Genomic DNA, 24832 nt, shown 5'->3' with positions numbered 1-24832 from the left:
GTTACATCCAATCAATTAGCAAGTGTGACAATTTTATGAGCTAAATATTTCTCAGATAGGTACCATTTTCTTTAAGCCCTTTAACATTTGTCTCTCTATAACTTGGCCCCCTGAATATCTCAAAAGCTTTATGCCATATACCTATTACTTTTTATGTTATGTTCAAGTCATGGAGAACATATTGTAGTTCTACACACATATTATGATTTTCTACATATCCATGGCTTTTCTCACATAGTTTTCTCTCACAGAATGCTCATTCCCCTATTTCTTGTCCAGCTAATATTATCTGACTCTCTCTGCGCACCAAATGATGTGTTCTAAAATCTACCTGAATGTAGTGCACAAGCCTCAATCATAATGTTTACCATTTGTATAAACTGACCTATTTGTAAATTAATCTCTATTATTAATAGACTTTGTTACGGGACTATCACAATACTAAGGATAGTATCAGGGTCATCTTGAAATGCCCAGAATAGTAGCATTAATTTAATATAAACTCAAATTTAACATGATCTCAATAAATATTTAACTTACCTTGAAATACTAGCTGTATAAGTAACCAAATATTAATGTGGTGTTTAATAGTCTGAAAGCAGACTTTTCAACAGCAACACTAGTTGTCAAAAAAAAAAAAAAACCCAGTAAAATAGCTTTTAAAACAAATGCTGAGATATTAATTGTCATTCTAAAACTGTATTCCCAGCTAAACCACCATTAAAGAATAGGGTGAAATAAATACTCTCAGAAAAAAAATTTTTAAAAAACAGTAGTGTTTACTCTAAGAAATGATTTGTCAGAGAATATGTTTTATAAAGACATTTAAAAAAATACTAATGCTAAAAGGATCTACAAGCAAAGAAGGTGGTATGATTGTGAGTAATTTCAAATAGTATTATCTGTATAAAACACAAACTAATGATAATGACTAACTTAGGGGTGAAAATCATGGTAGAGCTAAAATACCTGACAACAACATGTAAGATGGCAAGGGGTGAGATGTTGATAAGAGTTACACCATTCCAAGGTCTTGTACTATTTGATGGTAGAGATGTTAAGATTATATTTTGTGAAATTTTAATGGTAACTACTATAGTATATATTGTTGATCTTCTGCACCAGCAAAAAAAAAAAAATATATATATATATATATATAAAGTTATAGGGAAAGCTTAAATGACACAACAGAACGTAGAAGAACAAAAAGAAGCATAAACATGGAGAGGTAACTATAAAACTTACAGTCCAATGCTAGCAAACTCCCAAATATATCAGTAAAAACTAAACTCAGTAGTTAAAGAGCATAGATTTTTAGATTGGGAAAACTCTGCAAATGGGGGTGTAATTTGGAGCTAATTATCTGAGAATTACCAGATCAATGTATACCAAGAAGCTCAAATTGTTCTACCTTTTTAACTAAATAATACCATTTCTAGTAAGTTATCCAAAAGAATCAGAAAATCAATCATAGAAATATACACAAATAACGACATATAAAACATTACACGCAAGGCAATATTCTAAAGTCACTAAAATAACATATTAATATACAATAGGATGACAATGTTTATGCTATAATGCTATGCAAAAAATAACAGGTTCCCCAAACCTTTTCTACAGTAAGAACTATAGTTTATAAAGTTTAATTTTATTTTCTTTTCTTTTCTTTCCTTTCTTTTACCAGTGCATGGAAGAGAGATGAAAATAAGTTGTCAAAATGTTAACAGAAGTCACTTCTTGATGTTGGGCTGTTGGGTGACCAACTTCTTTCCCTCAGTATACTGATTTGATGCTTATGACCATGAAAATGTATTATTTTTGTAATCAGAAAAAGTTATTTTCCTTCAGTAGAACTCATAGTGCGTTTCAAAAATACTTTATATGCAGTATAATTTGAGGCTAGCACTGTCAAGAGAATTTACATTTGCACATTTCCTTATAGTTTTACGTGTGTGCGTGCATGTGTGTGTGTTACCTTGTATGAATTTTATAAGAAACTTAGAGTAGGTATCATTATCATCATCCCCTTTTCACAGATAAGGAAAGTGAGGGTCAGAGAAATTATAATATCCTAGCTTATAAAACTTTGCCTGGTGCTTGTTTTACAGATTGTTTTCTCTGTGCCAATTTTTCAAAATATGTACAGACTACTGAAATATTTTCTAAAAGTGTGGATCAATTTCTATAACATTACCACATGGCATGACCAATGGCTGAATTTAATGAATATGTAAACATATGCACACACATCTCAGCCTCAGTTGGTACTTTCCCACTACTATAGGAGCATCAGGGCCAAGCAGCTGTCCAGATGTGACTCCTTAAGCTGTAACCACACACATAAACACTTCTCTTAAATGAGGAACATTCTCACAATCTTGACACTGCAATTTCTTAGCAACTTCCCAGTGTCATTAGGAAACATTACTCAATCTCCCAAAGAAGGTTTTAGGTTTTTATCCTTATTATTTTTTTTCAATTTGTAAAGAGAAGTAGGGGAAGATAAAACTGGACAGCTGGGGAGACCAAATCTTCATGTTGTGTGGGACGTCTCAGCTACCTACAGTAGCCAGCATGTCTTTGGTCCTGCTTTCCACCCTCTGGCTCATCGTTCAAGCTCAAGGTAAGTACTAATATATTGACAGTTCCAAAGAATTGTTTCATCATTGTCACATCTTTCCAGAATAGGGAGAGAAAACTAAAGAAAAATTCTTTGTTATCAAAGCTGAACTGGAGGAGTAACTTGTTCTTCTCAATGTTTCCCTTCTCAATGGAAATTGTCTTCCACTCAGTTTCAAGAAACCAACCAACAAAAACCTTTAAATATTTTGTCAGTATTACCTCTCTTTTTCTAGCAATAGCCATAAAGCAGACTCCTGAACTACAGCCCTATGAAGTAGTTCATCCTAAAAAACTACACATTTTACACAAAAGAGAGATACAGAACAACCAGACAGAGAAGCATGGCAAAGAGGTAAGCAATGGGATGACCGTGGGATTTTGCTGTCACCTAAAGAGACAGTAAAGGACCTTTTCACTAGTAGAAGTGATGTCACAGTCAACATCTAGTAGTTCAGTCTTGAAGCCCATTTACACGAATGCTCCCCTTTGCCAGGAGAGGGCATAGGATTTTCCTAAATGCTTTCACAGTTAAGCAGCAGGAAGGGAGTTAACTCCCACACTGGATCAGAAAAAATAAAACAGTTTGGGTGTTTCTCCAAGTCTGCGGGGGGAACAACAAAAAAAAAGAGGACAGAACGGCAGTATTTCTAGGAGAAGACATTCCTTGCCAAGTCCACCAAACCCATGTCTTCTCCCTACCCTCACCCCCTGACCCCCCTGAATTGCCTTTTTTCTATAATAGAGAAATCATATTATCTCATTAATTAACATTTTAAAAATGTATTATAGATATTAACTTCCTATTACATTTGTAATTATTATTCTATACAGCTACCTATATCATTATAATTATTTTAGATAGACTCATAAACATAAATTATCATTATTACATATTTTTAGGAAAGATATGAACCTGAACTTCAGTATCAGATGATATTAAACGGAGAAGAAGTCATTCTTTGCCTACAAAAAGCCGAGTAAGTTGTTTTTCCTGACAGTCTAATCACTGGATTATACCTAAGAGAATGTGGAAAAATAAATCTTCTTTAGACTCTATATACTGTAATTTGACATAGAAGACATGAAGCATATTGAACATTAGATGCTAATATTGGTGTTAATATTATCTAAGAAGTTTGATGTTTCCCTAGGAAATTATATGCAAAGAGTAAAACAAAGAGAGCTGCACGAATGACTTGATGCCCTGCTGCTTTTGGAATTTACTGAAAATATTTTTCACCCAGATAAACTGAAACCTTTGATGTGACTTTCCATTACTTTTTGTTGCTGTTGTTCTGTAAAGCATTTTTATTTTTTTAACATCTTTATTGGAGTATAATTGCCTTACAATGGTGTGATAGTTTCAGCTGTATAACAAAGTGAATCAGCTACATGTATACATATATCCCCATATACCCTCCCTCTTGTGTCTGCCTCCCAACCTCCCTATCCCATTCATCTAGGTGGTCAAAAGCACCGAGCTGATCTCCCTGTGCTATGCGGCTGCTTCCCACTAGCTATCTATTTTACATTTGGTAGAGTATATATGTCCATACCACTCTCTCACTTCGTCCCAGCTTACCCTTCCCCCTCCCCATGTCCTCAAGTCCATTCTCTACGTCTGCATCTTTATTCTTGTCCTGCCCCTAGGATCTTCAGAACCATTATTTATTTATTTATTTTTAGATTCCATATACATGTGTTAGCATATGGTATTTGTTTTTCTCTTTCTGACTTACTTCACTCTGTATGACAGACTCTATGTCCATCCACCTCACTACAAATAACTCAATTTCAATTCTTTTCATGGCTGAGTAATATTCCATTGTATATATGTGCCACATCTTCTTTATCCATTCATCTGTTGATGGACACTTAGGTTGCTTCCGTGTCCTGGTTATTACAAATACTGCTGCAATGAGTATTGTGGTACATGACACTTTTGAATTATGATTTTCTAGGGTGTATGCCCAGTAGTGGGATTGTGGGGTCGTATAGTAGTACTACTTTTAGTTTTTTAAGGAAACTCCATACTGCTCTCCATAGTGGCTGTACCAATTTCCATTCCCACCAACAGTGCAAGAGGGTTCCCTTTTCTCCACACCCTCTCCAGAATTTATTGTTTGTAGATTTTTTGATGATGGCCATTCTGACCAGTGTGAGGTGATATCTCATTGTAGTTTTGATTTGCATTTCTCTAATCATTAGTGATGTTGAGCATCCTTTCATATGTTGTTGGAAATCTGTATATCTTCATTGGACAAATATCTATTTAGGTCTTCTGCCCATTTTTGGATTGGGTTGTCTGTTTTTTTGATATTGAGTTGCATGAGCTGCTTGTATATTTTGGAGATTAACTCTTTGTCAGTTGCTTCGTTTCTAAATATTTTCTCCCATTCTGAGCGTTGTCTTTTCATCTTGTTTATGGTTTCCCTCACTGTGCAAAAGCTTTTAAGTTTCATTAGGTCCCATTTGTTTATTTTTGTTTTTATTTCCGTTTCTCTAGGAGGTGGGTCAAAAGGATCTTGCTCTGATTTATGTCATAGAGTGTTCTGCCTATGTTTTCCTCTAAGAGTTTGATGGTGTCTGGCCTTACATTTAGGTCTTTAATCCAATTTGAGTTTATTTTTGTGTGTGGTGTTAGGGAGTGTTCTAATTTCATTCTTTTAAATGTAGCTGTCCAGTTTTCCCAGCACCACTTATAGAAGGGGCTGTCTTTTCTCCATTGTATATTCTTGCCTCCTTTACCAAAGATAAGGTGACCATATGTGCATGAGTTTACCTCTGGGTTTTCTATCCTGTTACATTGATCTATATTTCTTTTTTGTGCCAGTCCCATACTGCCTTGATTATTGTAGCTTTGTAGTATAGTCTGAAGTTAGGGAGCCTGATTCCTCCAGCTCCATTTTTCTTTCTTAAGATTGCTTTGGCTACTCAGGGACTTTTGTGTTTCAACACTAATTGTGAAATATTTTGGTCTAGCTCTGTGAAAAATGCCATTGGTAATCTGATAGGGATTGCATTGAATCTGTAGATTGCTTTGGGTAGTAGAGTCATTTTCACAATGTTGATTCTTCCAATCCAAGAACATAGTATATCTCTCCATCTGTTTGTAACATCTTTAATATGTTTTATCAGTGTCTTATAGTCTTCTGCATACAGGTCTCCTTAGATAGTTTTATTCCTAGGTATTTTATTCTTTTTGTTGCAATGGTAAATGGGCGTGTTTCTTTAATTTCTCTTTCAGATTTTTCATAACTAGTGTATAGGAAAGCAAGAGATTTCTGTGCATTAATTTTGGATCCTGCAACTTTACCAAATTCATTGATTAGCTCTAGCAGTTTTCTGGTGGCATCTTTACGATTCTCATTGTATAGTATCATGTCATCTACAAACAGTGACAGTTTTACTTCTTTTCCGATTTGGATTCCTTTTATTTCTTTTTCTTCTCTGATTGCTGTGGCTAAAACTTCCAAAACTATGTTGAATAATAGCGGTGGGAGTGGGCAACCTTGTCTTGTTCCTGATCTTAGTGGAAATGGCTTCAGTTTTTCACCATAGAGAATGATGTTGGCTGTGGGTTTGTCATATATGGCCTTTACTTTGTTGAGGTAAGTTCCCTCTATGCCTACTTTCTGGAGGGTTACCACAAATAGGTGTTGAATTTTGTCAAAAGCTGTTTCTCCATCTATTAAGAAAATCATATGGTTTTTCTCCTTCAATTTGTTGATATGGTTTATCACATTGATTGATTTGCATATACTGAATCCTTGCATTCCTGGGATAAACCACACTTGATCATGGTGTATGATCCTTTTAATGTGCTGTTGGATTCTGTTTGCTAGTATTTTGTTGAGGATTTTTGCATCTACGTTCATCAGTGATATTGGCCTCTAGTTTTCTTTTTTTGTGATATCTTTGTCTGGTTTGGGTATCAGGGTGATGGTGGCCTCGTAGAATGAGTTTGGGATTGTTAGTTCCTCTGCAGTTTTTTGGAAGAGTTTGAGAAGGATGGGAGTTAGCTCTTCTCTAAATGTTTGAGAGAATTCACCTGTGAAGCCATCTGGTCCTGGGCTTTTGTTTGTTGGAAGATTTTTCATCACAGTTTCAATTTCTATGCTTGTGATTGGTGTTTATATTTTCTATTTCTTCCTGGTTCAGTCTCAGAAGGTTGTGCTTTTCTAAGAATTTGTCCATTTCTTCCAGGTTGTCCATTTTACTGGCATACAGTTGCTTGTAGTAATCCTTCATGATTCATTGTATTTCTGCAGGATCAGTTGTTACTTCTCCTTTTTCATTTCTAATTCTGATTTGAGTCTTCTCCCTTTTTTTCTTGATGAGTCTGGCTAGTGTTTTATCAATTTTGTTTATCTTCTCAAAGAACCAGCTTTTAATTTTATTGAAGTTTGCTGTTGTTTCCTTCTTTCTTTTTCATTTATTTCTCATCTGATCTTTATGATTTCTTTCCTTCTGCTAACTTTGGGGGGATTTTGTTCTTCTTTCTCTAATTGCTTTAGGTGTAACGTTAGGTTGTTTGAGATTTTTCTTATTTCTTGAAGTAGGATTGTATTGCTATAAATTTCCCTCTTAGAACTGCTTTTGCTGCATCCCATAGGTTTTGGGTGGTCGTGTCTTCATTGTCATTTGTTTCTAGGTGTTCTTTGATTTCCTTTTGATTTCTTCAGTGATCTGTTGGATATTTAGTAGTGCATTGCTTAGCCTCCATGTGTTTGTACTTTTTACAGTTTTTTTCCTGTAATTGGTATCTGGTCTCATAGCATGTGGTTGGAAAACATACTTGATACGATTTCAATTTTCTTAAATTTATCAAGGCTTGATTTGTGGCCCAAGATATGATCTATCCTGGAGAATGTTCCATGAGCACTTGAGAAAAATGTGTATTCTGTTGTTTTTGGATGGAATGTCCTATAAATATCAGTTAAGTCCATCTTGCTTAATGTATCATTTAAAGCTTGGTTTCCTTATTCATTTTCATTTTGGATGATCTGTCCATTGGTGAAAGTGGGGTGTTAAAGTCCCCTACTATGATTGTGTTACTGTCGATTTCCTCTTTTCTGGCTGTTAGCATTTGCCTTATGTTGAGATGCTCCTATGTTGGGTGCAAAAATATGTACAATTGTTACGTCTTCCTTCTTGGATTGATCTCTTGATTGTTATGTAGTGTCCTTCTTTGTCTCTTCTAATAGTCTTTATTTTAAAGTCTATTTTGTCTGATATGAGAATTGCTACTCCAGCTTTCTTTTGATTTCCATTTACATGGAATATCTTTTTCCATCCCTTCACTTTCAGTCAGTATGTGTCCCTAGGTCTGAAGTGGGTCTCCTGCAGACAGCATATATACAAATCTTGTTTTTGTATCCATTCAGCCAGTCGATGTCTTTTGGTTGGAGCATTTAATCCATTTACATTTAAGGTAATTATAGATATGTATATTCCATTTACCATTTTCTTAATTGTTTTGGGTTTGTTTTTGTAGGTCGTTTCATTCGCTTGTGTTTCCTGCCTAGAGAATTCCTTTAGCATTTGTTGTAAAGCTGGTTTGGTGGTGCTGAATTCTCTTAGCTTTTGCTTGCCTGTAAAGATTTTAATTTCTCCATCGAATCTGAATGAGATCCTTTCTGGGTAGAGTAATCTTGGTTATAGGTTTTTCCCTTTCATCACTTCAAATATCTCCTGCCATTCCCTTCTGGCTTGCAGAGTTTCTGTTGAAAGGTCAGCTGTTAACCTTATGGGTATTCTCGCCTATGTTATTTGTTGCTTCTCCCTTGCTGCTTTTAACATTTTTTCTTTGTATTTAATTTTTTTTTTTTTTTGCGGTACACGGGCCTCTCACTGTTGTGGCCTCTCCCGTTGCAAAGCACAGGCTGCAGACGCATAGGCTCAGCGGCCATGGCTCATGGGCCCAGCCACTCCGCAGCATGTAGGATCTTCCTGGACCAGGGCACGAACCCGTGTCCCCTGCATCGGCAGGTGAACTCTCAACCACTGCGCCACCAGTGAAGCCCTGTATTTAATTTTTGATAGTTTGATTAATATGTGTCTTGGTGTGTTTCTCCTTGCATTTATCCTGTATGAGTCTCTGCACTTCCTGGACTTGATAAACTATTTCCTTTCCCATATTAGGGAAATTTTCAACTATAATCTCTTCAAATATTTTCTCAGTCTCTTTCTTTTTCTCTTTTTCTTCTGGGACCCCTATAATTTGAATGTTGTGTTTAATGCTGTCCCAGAGGTCTCTGAGACTGTCCTCAATTCTTTTCATTCTTTTTTCTTTATTCTGCTCTGTAGCAGTTATTTCCACTATTTTACTTCCAGCTCACTTATTCGTTCTTCTGCTTTAGTTATTCTGCTATTGATTCCCTCTAGAGAATTTTTAATTCCATTTATTCTGTTGTTCATCATTGTTTGTTTGCTCTTTAGTTCTTTTAGGCCCTTGTTAAACGTTTCTTGTATTTCTCCATTCTATTTCCAATATTTTGGATCATCTTTACTATCATTACTCTGAATTCTTTTTCAGGTAGACTGCCTATTTCCTCTTCATTTGTTAGGTCTGGTGGGTTTTTACCTTGCTCCTTCATCTGCTGTGTATTTCTCTGTCTTCTCATTTTGCTTAACTTACTGTGTTTGGGGTCTCCTTTTCACAGTCTTCAGGTTCGTAGTTCCCGTTGTTTTTGGTGTCTGCCCCCAGTGGGTAAGGTTGTTTCAGTGGTTTGTGTAGGCTCCTGGTGGAGGGGACTGGTGCCTGTGCTCTGGTGGATAAGGCTGGATCTTGTCTTTCTGGTGGGCAGGACCGCATCCAGTGTTGTGTTTTGGGGTGTCTGTGAATTTATTATTATTTTAGGCAGCCTCTCTGCTAATGGGTGGTGTTGTGTTCCTGTCTTGCCAGTTGTTTGGCATGGGGTGTCCAGTGCTGGGCCTTGTTGGTCGTTGAGTGGAGCTGGGTCTTAGTGTTGAGATGGAGATCTCTGGGGGAGCTCTCACCAATTGATATTATGAGGGGCCAGGAGGTCTCTGGTGGTCCAATGTCTTGAACTCATGTCCCCCCCCGTCAGGTCTGAGACCCGGCTGGAGCACCAAGACCCTCTCAGCTACATGGCTCAGAAGAAAAGGGAGAAAAGAAAGAAAGAAAGAAAAGAATAAGTAAAATAAAGTTATTAAAATAAAAAGATAGTATTAAATTTAAAATTTTTCTAATTAAGAAAGAAAAAGACGAGAGCAACCAAACCAATAAACAAATCCACCAATGATAAGAAGCACTAAAAACTATACTAAGATAAACATAAAAATCAGAAACTAGTCAGTCGCATACAGCAAACCCCAAGTCTACAGTTGCTCTTAAAGACCACCACCTCAATTTTGGAATGATTAGTTGTGTATTCAGGGATTCCACAGATGCAGGTACATCAAGTTGATTGCGGAGACTTAATACGCTGCCCCTGAAGCTGCACAGAGAAATTTCCCTTTCTCTTCTTTGTTCGCACAGCTCCTGGGGTTCAGCTTTGGATTTGTTTCCGCCTCTGCATGTAGGTCGCCCTCTGGCAACTCTTCTTCGTCCAGACAGGAGGGGGTTAAAGAGCAGCTGATTTGGGGGCTCTGGATCGCTTAGGTCAGGGGGAGGGAGAGGTATGGAATGCAGGGCAAGCTTGCAGTGGCAGAGTCCAGTGTGACCTTGTACCAGCCTGAGGTGAGTCATATGTTCTCTCGGGGAAATTGTCTCTGGATCACGGGACCCTGGCAGTGGCGGGTTGCACAGGCTCCAAGGAGGGGAGGTGTGGATAGTGACCTATACTTGCACACAGGCTTCTTGGTGGCAGCAGCAGCAGCCTTAGCATCTCATGCCCATCTCCGGGGTCTGCGCTGATAGCTGTGGCTTGCGCCCATCTCTGAAGGTCATCTAGGCGGTGTTCTGAATTTCCTCTCCTCGTGCACCCCAAAACAGTGGTCTCTTGACTCTTAGGCAGCTCCAGACTTTTTCCCGGACAGCTGTGGCACACTAGCCCCCTTCAGGCTGTGTTCACGCAGCCAACCCCAGTCCTCTCCCTTGGGTCTGAACTCTGAAGCTGAAGCCTCAGCTCCCAGCCCTCACCCACCCCGGCAGGTGAGCAGAGAAGCCTCTCAGGCTGGTGAGTGCTGGTCGGCGCCGATCCTCTGTGGGGGAATCTCTCCACTTTGCCCTCTGCACCCTTGTTCCTGCACTCTCCTCTGTGGCTCTGAAGCTTCCCCCCTCTGCCACCCACAGTCTCTGCCTGCAAAGGGACTTCCTAGTATGTGGAAATTTTTCCTCCTTCACAGCTCCCTCCCAGAAGTGCAGGTCCTGTCCCTATTCTTTTGTGTCAGTTTTTTCTTTTGCCCTACCCAGGTACGTGGGGAGTTTCTTTCCTTTTGGGGAGTCTGTGGTCTTCTGCCAGCGTTCAGTAGGTGTTCTGTAGGAGTTGTTCCACATGTAGATGTATTTTTGATGTATTTTGGGGGAGGAAGGTGATCTCCCCATCTTGCTCCTCTGCCATCTTGAAGGTCCTCTCCTCCATTACTTTTATAATAACATATATCTAATGCGCATTCAGGGCACACAAGTTTGAGATAGATCCCAAGGTATGGGGCTCCACCAAGTTCTATAATAGTCAGTAAACTTCTCCCTGAATGCAATGGTCCTTCATGTGTATTTACGACCCAACACCCTACAGAGATCCTTTGGAGGCTATATCCTTGGTTCAAAGAATCCCAAAATAATCCATTTGAAGGTAGAAAAATTCCTATGTGATTTTTCTATCAGAAAAGTATTTCAGGGTATTTCTTTCCTCAGATCTAAGAGGTATAACTAATGCTTTGGTTTGCTTTAGGAGCAGACTTCTGATGTTGGAAAAGGACCAGTGGTCAGAATGCCAGCTCTTTCTCACTGTAGACATTATCATTCCTTTAGTACTGATGATCTTACAGGAATATTAGCCTTTATTACCACCACGAGAGTATCATGCAGCTTTCTGCTCTCTACAGGCATCTCCTGGGGCCAGACTACCTTGAAACATATTACTCACCCAGAGGAGAGAAAATCACAACAAGCCCTCAGAACATGGTAGGTTCGGAATGCTTTCTGGGACTCTTACTTGGATCTGCTGCTTACATCATAAGATTCATAGGTTCAAGGGCAACTTAAAAAAAATTAAAGGACTTGAAAACAGGATGCTCATCTAAGACCAATGAGATAACAGATGAAAAAAATTGTATCTTTTTTAAAAGATAGGAGTAGTAGGAGGCTTCCAAGTGTTGCATTTTTAGAAGCAACCAAAAGTCTGCTTTCCCTTAAACCATCTTATCAATAGGCTAGAAATATTGTCCCCTAGGTTCTTGAAAGGTCATGTCGCTGTTTACTGTTTTCTAATGATGTATGCATTTATCCTGAGATCAGAAAAGGTATATCAATTATTTAATTAATATAATTTTTTATCTGGTTAAACTACCATCATATGAATAATACCAAGGTATAGATATCAGACATAGAGAATCAAGGCCAAGGGAAAAACAGGAAGAGAATATAAAAAGACTCATTCATAGAGTATTACCAAGCTAAGTGAGTTTCTCAGAGCCACCCTCCATGGTGCCCCAAACATCTATGTTTCTATAAAAAAACAGACAAGACTTATGCCACAGAATGACTCTCCATTCCCTTCTCAAGTCAAGACTCTCATTTCATGGATGTCTGGATTGTTGCTAACATTGACCTCTGGGGAAAATATCTGATAAATTTATTCATGCTCAAGTGTGAATGGCCAGTGATATCTTAATGTGGTACCTTTTCCAAGTCGTCTATAAGAAAATGTTTATGATGATAAGGTTTCTTACAAAGGAAAGAAAGACACAGATGGATTTTCAGACCCTGAGGCAAGTCAGTTTATTTTGAGCAAGAGTTTATTCATTAGCTTTCTTGGATCATTCTACATAAGTGACCCATTACTTTGCTTCTACGAAGTGCCAACCATGTGTGAATCTCTAGTTGTAGATAAATTCTCTGGGCTTCGGATGCTGGTAAAGGGATGCCACTAACACACTAGTTAAAATAATGAGTTGGACCAGTTAGTCTGAGGGGCTCAGGAGTGGTGATGTGGCCCCCTGAGGACTCTAGAATCTGGAAAAATGAATACCTCATTTTATTGACATGTGATGCACAGTGGAGCTTGCATAAGGGAACTATATTCTCAAAAGTTGACACTCAAACCTGAGAGCTCTTGGGGAGTGCTATAGATCCCATGGGGGAACTGGCTACTTCTCAAATGCAGCATCCACTCTTGCCATGAGTCCATTTAGATTCAAATTCCCCATGGAGTAGTTCATGAAACCACTGAGGTTCTCAATGTTTTTGTTTCTGGGAGCTGGTCTGGCCACAGCCACTACTTGAAGAACTTTCCTACATATTCAAGATAAGAGCTTTCAACACAACTGTGATATGTTTATTTTTGTAGTTAAAAAAAACAAACAAACACATTTTTTTCCAACCTTAGGAACACTGCTACTATAAAGGACACGTCCTAAATGAAAAGGATTCTGTTGCCAGCATTTGTACTTGTGATGGGCTGAGGTGAGTGCCACTTGCAAAAATGTTAAACATCAAGCACCATTTTGTTACACAAGATTGAGTCTTTCTGAACACCATATCTTCTTACTATCTTGGTAAAATTGTCTCCATTGATAAAATGTTGAATATATGTGGTTAAAGTGAAGAATAATGTATCATCCTTGCACTCATTATCTGCGGTTCTAGTAAAAGTTAAAATTAGCAATTTTTAAACAAGTACTACATTCTGCAGCTTGATGATATCTGGATCCATTTTCATGTTTATCACCCACTCTACCACTCACTCCCCAAAACCACCTGTTTCATTTTCTTAAAGAGTCTACCCTGCAATTGTCATGGTTGAACATAATTTTTAGAAGTTTGTGTGCATGGGTATGTGTGTGTGTCTGTCTGTGTGGTATTTCTGTTTATTAAAATAATTCTTGCCAATTAGGGAAAATTTTTAACGTGTGAGAAAGCCCAAATACAAAAATATCCACCATAAAATTTTACCTCTGTGTATCGCTATTATTAACATTTTGTCATGGTTGCTGCCTTTTATGCATATAGACAAATATATCTTTTACATGATTGAAATATGAAATAAAATATACATGATTCTTCTGCCAACCTGGGACATACCACATGACATCATAAGCCTTTTCCCAGATCATAAAATACCTTCATAGATGTAATTTTTAACAGCTGTGTTGGCTTTCTAATATTCCATCATATGGATTTACTTTGTATTTCTGAACTAATTTTCCTTCTAAGAAGAAAAAATCTTTCAGTTAATACTAATTATAAACTGTTCCTCTGGCTGATCTGCTCATCATTCTTTCTCTGTTCTGAGGTTCTTGGTATCTAAACATGCCTTTACTGCATTTTCCATTATATGTCTGGGAACTGCCAAGAAATATTTGCTAAATGTGAAAATAAACTATGGTGTAAATTCCAAATTCTTTGGGATAGCTTCATCTTAGTACTTCTTGTTCAGAATTCTCTAGGTAACTAAAATAGGCTCTATTTTAGTACTGACAAATACTGAGTACAACTTAAGTTAGCAAAAGTTAGCTGCAAGGCCTACAAATGAAAACTCTATGTGTGAGTTTGGGATTGAGGAAGAGGTATCCCTCCACTCTGGTCAGTGGATGTGACTCTGGAAGACAATCTTGAAATATGAGCCTCTGTATCTCGCAGGGGATACTTCACACATCACAATCAGAGATACATGATAAAGCCTCTGAAAAGCACAGACCAAGAAGAACATGCTGTCCTCATATACAACCAGGAGGAGCTAGACCCAGCTAATCACACCTGTGGTGTAAGAAATGTTGGCAGGAAACAGGGCCTTATTCGAACCTCAAGGTCACTCAAAAGGCCAGAGGTGAGTGAAGCTTTCCGACCAACATTCATTTCAGCAATGATGTATGAAATACTGGTGCACCCAGCAATGACTCGTATGAGTAAAGCCCAATCCTTCTTTACTTATTTAAATCTCTTTGTAAGCTTTTTAATGTCTTAGGTTGAAGATATTAACAATGTTCTTTCACTCTTCGTAAAGAAAGACTTTCTTCAGGCTGAGAAATACATCTATCTCTTTTTGGTGCTGGATAATGCCTTTGTGAGTATGAAATATAAGTACTTTTTGGCCAGTTAAGTCAACTTTTAAGTTTTCTTATCAAGTGGACACAAGCAATAAACTATTCTAGCTGAAAATACAAAGCCTGTCCACCTGACTGTCTTGTCTGTTCTACCTGCTTTGTCAAAAATAGTTTTCATTCATCCCCCCCTTTAAAATCTTCTGCCGAAATATTCAGATATTGGAAATACACTTAATGCCAGATAGCAACAGTAAAACAACCAAAATAACTAGAAACATAAAAGAATGGGTTATTAATATCTTTTTAAAGTTCTCACTATAATACATATAGACATAAAACTATATGTACTTTACAAATTATGTTCATATGCTCAAAAATACTAGAATCTGTGCTTCTAACTCTCAAATACTGCTTTATAACCAAATTTTAATAATATTAAATTGGTTTAAAAACATTGAAATTAATTTGATTTATTTAACTTAGTCTGAATTGACATTTTATATGAATGCCAAATTGTTCTCCTGCCAAAAACTTCTTACATTTGAATTAGAATTTGTTGAAATAGATTCTTATATCAGATAGACGTGGAATGAATAGACATTTATTTACATTGAAACATGTAATTTTTCTTAGAATGTAAAATCCTGTACCCCATCAGCTTTCTCACTTTAATTTGTGGTTTTAATTACTCTTTGCATTTTGTGTTTTACAGTATAACATGTATAATAGGAATGTAACTTTGATAAGAAGCTTTGTGTTTGACGTGATAAACCTAGTCAACGTGGTAAGATATTTGTTCTCTAAACATATACTTCCACACAGGAGCTTAGGGCTTCCCTATGTGTTCACCAAATAAGGAGCTGGGAGAGTCACAATGGCTTAAGGCCAGCAGTTTTGGGAAATTTAGCAGATAATGATCAACATCAAGGTAAAATCACATATACTGTAGCAAAGGCAACTTCTAGGTTTTCTATTTTCAAAATTCGGATACATTTATGCATCACTTGTGGTCAGTAAAATATCTAAAATACTAAATAAATCTCTCCTACTATATAGCACAGGAAACTATATTCAATATCCTGGGATAAACCATAATGGAAAAGAATATGAAAAAGAATATATATATATATATATAACTGAGTCACTTTGCTGTACAGCAGAAATTAACACATTGTAAATCAACTATACTTCAATCAAAACTTTTAAAAAAAGAAATCTCAAACATTTTCATGAAGAAAAATGTTCTTTCCACAGATTTATAATACCATAGATGTTCAAGTGGTCTTGATAGGTATGGAAGTCTGGTCTGATGGTGATAAGATAAACGTGGTACCCAACACAGCTGTCACCTTTAAAAACTTTCTGAATTGGCATCGTTCTAACCTGGGGAAGATGAAGATCCATGACCACGCTCAGCTACTCAGGTGAGCACATGCTGGACAGGGCCAGGCCTATTTTGACAGAGAAGATAAGTTATCCCAAATATTTCTTGGCAGACATTCCTGTTCAATTCTACCTCCCTGATCAGTTGTCAGAGAGCCTAAGGTTCTACTAATAGCAGCTCACCTGTGAGATTATTGGAGACCCATGTCAGAACACTAAAATCGACTCTTGGATGTGGGATAGCCAGCTGTGGTCATTATAATGCTATAGAACAGCAGAAGCTTTTCGGGGGCCTCATGAATATGAAAAGGATAGGGGAACTAGGGAAATCTCAAACATAGTTGAAAAAAGCTGATGGTTCCACAGATTCAAATTGTGACAATGTACCTGTAACTTTCACACAGTGGAGTTGGCTTCAAAAATCGAATTACAGCACTGGCAGCCTTGAATTCCTTGTGTTCCCCATCGTCTGTTGCCGTTATTGAGGTTTGTAAAAATATAGCTCCATGAGGTTCTATAACCTCCAGGAAGACAAGCACAATGTCTTATTCAGAGTTAGCACAATGTACATTTGCTGAGTCAGTAAATAAAAGTAGAAATGAACCTCCTGCTAGATCACTACACTGAAGATTCCTTGGATTATGAAACAGAATATCTCTTTACATTGACTATCCCAGAGGTTTCATTCTTTAGTTTGTGTTAGGGAATGAGAACAGGAAGACTGGGACATAAAGGGAATCCAGGTGCCCTCTGGGGCCCAAGGCAACTTCAAATTAATCATCCCTAGTATCTATGGCCAGGAAGGTCAGACAAAGTGCATGCTGGTGTCATATGGCCAAACACTACCAATGTCATAGGCATCACGGCAATAGTTTTTGGAGGTCTTTGAGTACATACTATGGTGTATTTTAGTACTTCTTATAAAGAATGGAATTACCATAATTTAACCATGGTTTATCAAGAATTCATCATTACATTAATTCAGCAAATACTGATTGAGCACTGGCTCAATGGTTAGATTCCCAGGAGGCAATCATTTCAAATGTTTATGCAACAATTTTCAATAACCAATGACAGGGCAAGAAGCTCAATGATTCAATAATTTTCATCTGTCAAATTATTTTTTTGTAACATTGAACATTGGCAAAAATTAACAAATAACTGAATAAAATCAGAAGTAATAGATATTTCTATTCTTTTTCCAGGGTAAGAGAAAGAATAGTGTCTCTCTTGCAGGAGTGATGGCACATGAGTTGGGTCATGTCCTCGGTATGCCTGATGTTCCATATAACACCAAGTGTCTCTCTGGGAGTTGTGTGATGAATGAATATCTGAGGTGAGCCCTTGTCACCCTAGAGAAAAAATATTTCTTAAATCTTAAAGAATTCAGATGCAGCCTATATAGTTGGATGGAATTTTTTTTTTTTTATGTAGCGCTGTTTCCTGCTAATTCACCCTCCAGCTTCTTTTTTCTTTTCTTTTTCTTTCTTTTTTTTTTTTTTGGCCACACCGCACAGCATGTGGGATCTTAGCTCCCCAACCAGGGATCAAACCCGTGCCCCCTGCATTGGAAGTGCAGAGCCTTAACCACTGGACTGCCAGGGAAATCCCCACCCTCCAGCTTCTTGATGTATAGGATTTACCAGCTAGCAGAGTTCATTATTTAAGATCTCCAAATATGCCAAGATAGAGCTTATAAGTATAGTGATCATGTTATTTTAACTTAAAATAATTTTAGCTTAGGGGGCTTCCCTGGTGGCGCAGTGGTTGAGAGTCCGCCTGCCGATGCTGGGGACACGGGTTCGTGCCCCCGTCTGGGAAGATCCCACATGCCGCGGAACGGCTAGGCCCGTGAGCCATGGCCGCTGAGCCTGCGCGTCCGGAGCCTGTGCTCCGCAACGGGAGAGGCCACAACAGTGAGAGGCCCGCGTATTGCCAAAAAAAAAAAAAAAAAAAAAAAAAAATAATTTTAGCTTAAAATAATATATTTTCTAAAAATATTTATCTAATTAAGATGATGACAACATCCTTATAAATCCCCATCACCAATCAATTCATTTTTATGTTATTAATAGTTGCCTTTTAATTCCAGGCACTTTGCAAGGACCTGGGATAGAAAAATGAAAAAACATACCTTGCTTTTGAAGTGTTCATAAATAGAAAGATAAATATGTCCATAGAACCTCTAATTCTACAATTATTTCCTTTCACTATTCATTGTTATTATCGCCTACCTCTTAGCCCTCGGTGAGATGAGTGAATGATAACAAATGGCGAGGCTCATCACTGCTGCCCTTTAGGACAGAAGTGAATCCACACGGGAATTTAAATTCTTCCAACTCTACAACTGGGTGTCTAGGAAAAGAATTTTTCAACCAGCATAGTATGCCTGCTCTATGAAGCTCCACATATAACATGGTCCCTTTATACTAAATTTGGAATTTTCATTGAACTACGTAATATCGTTAGACAAGTCAGATTCTCATGTTCACTTATCACTGTGTGTCATGATATTTCTCATTTTTCTTCTGGTTACAGTTCAAAATTCCCAAAGGATTTCAGTACAGTCAGTCTCTCACATTATAAAAAATATATTTTATCTCAAAAACCAAGATGCTTGCTGAAAACACTGGTTCCTAAAAATATGATGATAAAACCAGTGTGTGGGAACCAACTTCTGGAAGTAGGAGAAGTCTGTGATTGTGGCTCTCCTGAGGTATGAAAATATCCACGGTTTAAAAAATTTACTAAAGAGTTATTGTTGCATAAGAATTATACTGTTTTCTTTTTCTTTTTTTTCCTTTAAAATGTTTTTTTGGAAATTCTTTTTAAAGACAAACTTGACATCTTAGTAAAAAGTAGGCTTGCACTTGTTTTCAGTACTGCTTTTAGTAATCTTTTGAAAAGCATTTTAAAGCCAGGATACACTTATGACATGATTGTATGAAGTTCAGTGTAAAGAAGTAAATCATTAACTATAACATGTCACTTGTGATCTTTCCTAAATATATTAGTCAGAAATTCCTAAATCACATAAAGTCACAGCTGATCATTTGTTGAGCAATAACAATTAAAAGTCTAGAAGTAAGTTCTCTCCATAGAAAAACAGCTGGCCTTCTCTCATCAAACCAGTGTGTAAACGAGGAGAAATTAAAACAGAAGGAGAAAAAAGAAAAATCACACAAACCTGTAGAAAATGGGTTAACATAGAACGTCTAAGATAATTACTATACTTCTGCTAATCTTCATAAAAATCTGACCCCTTCAAGGCATCAGTGTACTCTAAAGAACGTCTCTGATAGAATGTTTACTAGCAATCCCAGATTAGGTTTCTAAAAGAAAGCATTCTATTTTCTTAGCAATCTTCTTTTACTTTTAAGATTGAGAAAATGAGTTACTATTTGAAGAGAATTTTTATGTGTCAATCTACAAAATGCTTTTATAATCACAATCTCCTTATTACTCACAACGAATCTACAAAATAGGTTTGTTATTTTCCCAATTTAGAAAAGAAGTGAGACGCAGAAAATTTAAGTAACTAGATCCAAGGATACAAAGCTAGTAATTGGTGAAGCCTACTGCAACCCAAGACTTATCCATTACTTTAAGAGGCTCTACGACAATGGGGAAGGCATGTAATCTCTCTATGCCTGAGTTTATTTATTCAGAAATTTTAAGCTATTGAATTATATTAAAAGTTTACATGGTGCAACAATCATTTGTAAAGAATATTGCAAATATTCTCTTAATTATAATGAGATATGAAATTTTACAAATGACGTGATACCTTACAATAAGTTAGACTTATGTTTATCTCATTCTTACTATGAGTAATTGTTTTAAATTACTTTTTATTGGAGTATAGTTGCTTTACATAGCTTATAAATAATTCTTGTCTTATAGTTTATATTATTGAATATATTTTTGCTATTCATCAGATAGATTTTATCATAATGATGCATAATCTGTTCATAGTTTACTAATATACGCTTAAATAAGTAAATAATGGCTACCTAATTTGTACTAATTTTTGCCATCTATCACTATAATATTAGTTGTTTTCTCCCCTCAGCCTTTTAATATGATGGATTATATTACTTTATTCTGTAGAGCTGAGTCACTCTTGCATTTTTGGTGACAAAAAAAACCCTGCATAGTTTGTAATAGAGAGTTGTTATATTAATAAGATAGTGTTTTACTTTTATTCAAGTTTTTGCATTTATATTCATAAATGAGAATAGTATGTATGTGTATATTCATTACCAAGTCTCATGATCGAAATTATGCAGGCTTGGTAAAATGAATTGAGGATTAAGAAAATTTTTTTCTCTACCTTCAAGCTGTTTGAATAGTATAGAAATATTGTCCTTTGAGCTTTTAAATTAACTTACATGTAATACCACGTGGGCAAATTTATTTGGGATAATTCTTGGATAATTCTGTTTTTGTCCTTTTAGGAGGTAGTTTTCACTACTCAGCATTTTTTCTATTATTAAATTTCCTTGGTCATTTCCATTGGAATTTGTATAGCAGAGTAATTTAGTTTAGAAAGTGAAAATTTCACTGTCATCTTGTACCAGAATTATGTGCACATAGTCTACAGGAAAAAAAATACTTGAACCCACTTTCGCATTGTGTGTGTGCTTTAAAGGAATGTGCCAATCCTTGCTGTGACGCCATGACCTGTATGTTAAAACCTGAAGCTGACTGTGGAAAAACCAGTAAACCATAACACGTAAGACTTTTTTTTCTTTCTTTGTTTCCAAATATTTTCATACTTCTATGTGATTTAAGAAAGATGTGACACTGAGTTCTACAATACACTAAAACACAATTTATTTTACATTTTTTAAATGACTCAGTTTCAGGAATGAAAAAAGCCATCAATATGAACATAAATAACTCAGAGTTGTGTGTATACTAATATAGAAATGAGAAAAGTGGCTACTTTATCATCTACTAGATCAGGACTGCTGTAATCTGTGCTAAAATTTGTATAAGTTTCTATTAGATAGTTATAAGTTTAATATAAAGTAATATAACAGAAAATTTTATTTAAAAAGGTCTCAATTGAAGAGCAAATTTTGTTCTTAAGTGCTGATCATTGAAACTTGCAGCGTAGTCAGAAAATAACATTTAAGAACACACTACAAGATTTAGCAATTTTATTCCTTTCAAAATGCCTCAATAATTCATAATTCACTTATTATTTTTGTGTTTTACACACTCCTACATAAGTTATACTAGGAAACCTAATTGTTTTGAATATATTCCTTTCAGTGAAAAACAGTCTCCAAATCTAAAAATGGCAACAAGAACAAAAAGTTATAAATAGGGGAAAGGTTCAGGATAAATTATATTAAAGGAGTTATTCTTACAAATCCCCACCCTTTCCTGAATTTCCTGAATCTTTTCTGGGACGGAAACTGCAGAGAGATTATAAAGTGAATAATCGACTCAAAAACCATTGACTATAACTTCCTCAAGGAAAGGATCAGAGGGGTCATAAGATGAGGAACATAATTCATTCTCTCACCAAGCATCATTGCACTCAGCTGAACCCCTGGTGTGATCCACTCTGCAGGGAATGCTAGACATTAGGCCCATTTTCTTCCTCTGTCACAGAGACCAGAAGCATAGCATCACAGAAAACATCCATTCAACTCTTTAGGGGCTTGGAATGATAGGTGGGCATGCCCCATTACTGGGCAAGATTGGCAATTTAGTATCATGGAAAGAAAATTGGACTTGGACTCAGGAAACTTCAATTCTTTTCTTAGTTCTTCCCCAAACTAGGGACTTTAAGCTAAGTTATTTAATTAGTTTTCTCACCTGTAAAATGAAGCTAATGATACTGCCTTTCAGTAGGGTTGTTAGCATTTTTTAAATTCTATAAATATTTATTATTATTACATAATATTTTATAATTTATAATAACCATGGCTTCCAAACTTTTTTCTTTTGATCAGAGAATGAATCCAAAAATCCACTTCACTGAGATGCTACTTGCCAGGACAAGAATCAAGAAATCTAAACATGCCAGGAATCTTGCATATTCTCACTGTTGTCCTGAGATATATTTTGCTTTTCACTTGTCATTATGCTTCCTATATTTTTACCGCTCCAGCCAACAGGTCAATAAATGTATTTAGAGAAGCTGCATGTTTTCTAAGCCTGATCTTTAGTGTATTTTTAAGGACCATGAAGCTGTTGTTTAGCTCTGTTCTTTGGAGAACAAAAGAAATTAGCCTTTGACTAAAACGCCTCAAAATGTTCTGCTGAATTATGCAGGCTCAATTCAGAATTGTAAAATGTTAAGTGACATGTGTTTTAACCCCACTTTTTTTTTTTTTTTTGCGGTACGCGGGCCTCTCACTGTTGTGGCCTCTCCCGTTGCGGAGCACAGGCTCTGGACGCGCAGGCTCAGCGGCCATGGCTCACGGGCCCAGTCGCTCCGCGGCACGTGGGATCTTCCCGGACCGAGGCACAAACCCATGTGCCCTGCATCGGCAGGCGGGCTCTCAACCACTGCGCCACCAGGGAAGCCCCTTATTAAGCATTTTTAATTTTGTCATGTGTAATCCTTTCACCATCACATTTAATATTAATTTGAAGAAGTCTGCATTGCTTACACTGGAATTTAGCCACCAAGGAATGCTTCATTCATCTATTGGCTTAATGAACCACAATGTCAATGAATAAAAGCGCAACTTTTGGAGGATTTTCTGTGTGGTCATTTTCAAAAATGAATATTTTCTAGTTTTGCCATAGGTCTGTGTTAGACGTTAAAGCCTCACATAATTAGACAGTTTTCCCTCTGGTCATTTGACAGCATTGCCACAGAGAGCTGGGCATCGTGATGGAGATGGAAAAGGTCACATCATATTTTAATGCCCAAAATGAAATGACTTGAGGCCAGTCACACAAGACTAGACTTCTTTTTGAAGTTTCTCTAAACCCTTTTTAACAATTAAAATAATTGCCCACATTTCCACTGATGCCTGGGCCGGGAGAACAGGAACTTAAACCTACTTCTAAAGATTAGGTTTTGAAATAAGCAAACCTTCCAGAAAACCCTGCTTGCTCCTGTCGGCTGTCTTCCCCTTCCTTGCTTCCCTATTATTGGTGGGTTTGTAACTACAAGTGTTACAATGAAGCTGCACATCTGATGTTGCTGGTAGCCCTGCTGCAGCCAGGACTTGTCAATATCCCCAACTGTCCACTGGTCTGATACAAACTCCCACCCAAATCTTCCAAGGAAAAAGGGTTTCCTTAGGTTTATTTCTCCCCTACCTCATGCTCAGATAGAGGCTTCTTATAGTAAAACTGCTTGACCTACAAGGATTATAACCAGTGGCATGCTGGACACAGCTAGCATTGGTTGTAAAACACAGCCATTACTAAAAAAGCAACCCATAAAAAATGTATAATTAAATACATTATATTAAAACCTATATTAGAGCTCCCCAGAGAAACACCATACATACTATATTTACATTTATTCACTCTTTATGATAAATAGATATATATCATATACATATGATAAATACATATCTACATCTATATTTATAGATGTCTATCTATCTACCTACCTATGTAAGAGAGAGAGAAATTGAATTTTGTTGTGAGGAATTCACTCACACAATTATGAAGGCTGAGAAGTCCCCAGATCTACCATCTGAAGAACCAGGAGAGCTGGTGCTGTAATTCAGTCCAAGGGCAGGAGAAGTTGGGATGAGGTGTCCCAGCTCGAGCAGGCAGGCAGGAAGAAAAAACAGGACAATTCTTTTTTCTCCACCTTTTGTTCTGTTCAGATCCTCAACAGATTGGATGATGCCCACCAACCTTGAGGAGGAATCTGCTTCACTGAGCCTTACGACACCCCGTGGTGCAGTCAAGTTGACCCATAAAATTAGCAGTCACAGAAGCAAAGGACACACTGAAAACTTATCACTTCCTATTATACTACATTTTACTAACCTGTGCTCTTCTTGTTGTCTAGGTCTACCATAATCATGTGATGGAAATCTCATACAGATCTTCCTTGATTTATGATGGGATTATGTCCCAACAAAGCCATCGTTTAGCAGTTAATACACCTAGCATCGTAGCTTAGCCTCGCCTACCTTAAACGTGCTCAGAACACTTCCATTAGCACACAGTTGGGCAAAATCATCTAATAAAAAGTCTGTTTTACACCAAAGTGTTCAATCTTGCAAGTAGTTTATTGAATACTGTACTGAAAGTGAAAAACAGAATGACTGTCTGGGTACAGAATGGTTATAAGTGTATGGGTTGTTTCCCGTCATGATTGCATGGCTGGCCGGGGTCTTTGCTTCCCTGCCACTGCCCAGCATCTTGAGAGAGGATCATACCGCGTATCACTAGCCCGGGAAAAGATCAAATTTCAAAATTCGAAGGACAGTTTCTACTGAATGGGTATCGCTTTTGCACCATCATAAAGTCAAAAAATTGTAAGTTGAACCATCATAAGTCTGGGACTGTCTGTATACCCGTGTGCTACTCTGTGTACTGTGTACACCTCTACTCTGTGTTCAGTGACGTCACATTAGTAGCTTTGAAATGGACCCTGGTGGGAGAATTTTATTACAGAAATAGGCAAGTGCTATAAATCACTGATTGTTTTGTG

The 24832-nt window shown here is 37.1% G+C and overlaps 1 protein-coding gene across 1 annotated transcript; it reads left to right on the top strand.

Annotated features, from left to right (window-relative positions):
• Positions 1-2415: 2415 nt before the first annotated feature.
• ADAMDEC1 (ADAM like decysin 1) lies at positions 2416-22903 on the top strand. The gene is made up of 14 exons (XM_022594829.3): positions 2416-2626; positions 2859-2977; positions 3526-3602; positions 11641-11719; positions 13143-13219; positions 14396-14582; positions 14760-14819; positions 15512-15583; positions 16054-16223; positions 16587-16668; positions 17388-17518; positions 18721-18898; positions 20834-20917; positions 22152-22903. Exons 1-13 carry the CDS (start codon positions 2539-2541, stop codon positions 20912-20914), a joined length of 1401 nt encoding a protein of 466 aa, XP_022450537.1. The 5' UTR covers positions 2416-2538; the 3' UTR covers positions 20915-20917; positions 22152-22903.
• The last annotated feature ends 1929 nt before the right edge of the window (positions 22904-24832 follow it).

This window comes from Delphinapterus leucas, chromosome 6 (genome assembly GCF_059928025.1).
Source record: "Delphinapterus leucas isolate spDelLeu-1000000601 "Yukka" chromosome 6, BTC_Dleu_Yukka2, whole genome shotgun sequence".
NCBI lineage: Eukaryota > Metazoa > Chordata > Mammalia > Artiodactyla > Monodontidae > Delphinapterus > Delphinapterus leucas.
Note: the sequence above shows the minus strand (reverse complement) of the source record. Positions and strands in the feature narration are given on the sequence as shown.

Excerpts from the sequence above, each read along its gene's own strand:
- ADAMDEC1 (XM_022594829.3), top strand. The coding sequence starts at position 2,539 with ATGTTGTGTGGGACGTCTCAGCTACCTACAGTAGCCAGCATGTCTTTG. Across the intron at positions 13,220-14,395 it reads TGTACTTGTGATGGGCTGAG|GGGATACTTCACACATCACA; the intron begins GTGAGTGCCACT and ends TGTATCTCGCAG. Across the intron at positions 14,583-14,759 it reads GGTCACTCAAAAGGCCAGAG|AAAGACTTTCTTCAGGCTGA; the intron begins GTGAGTGAAGCT and ends CTCTTCGTAAAG.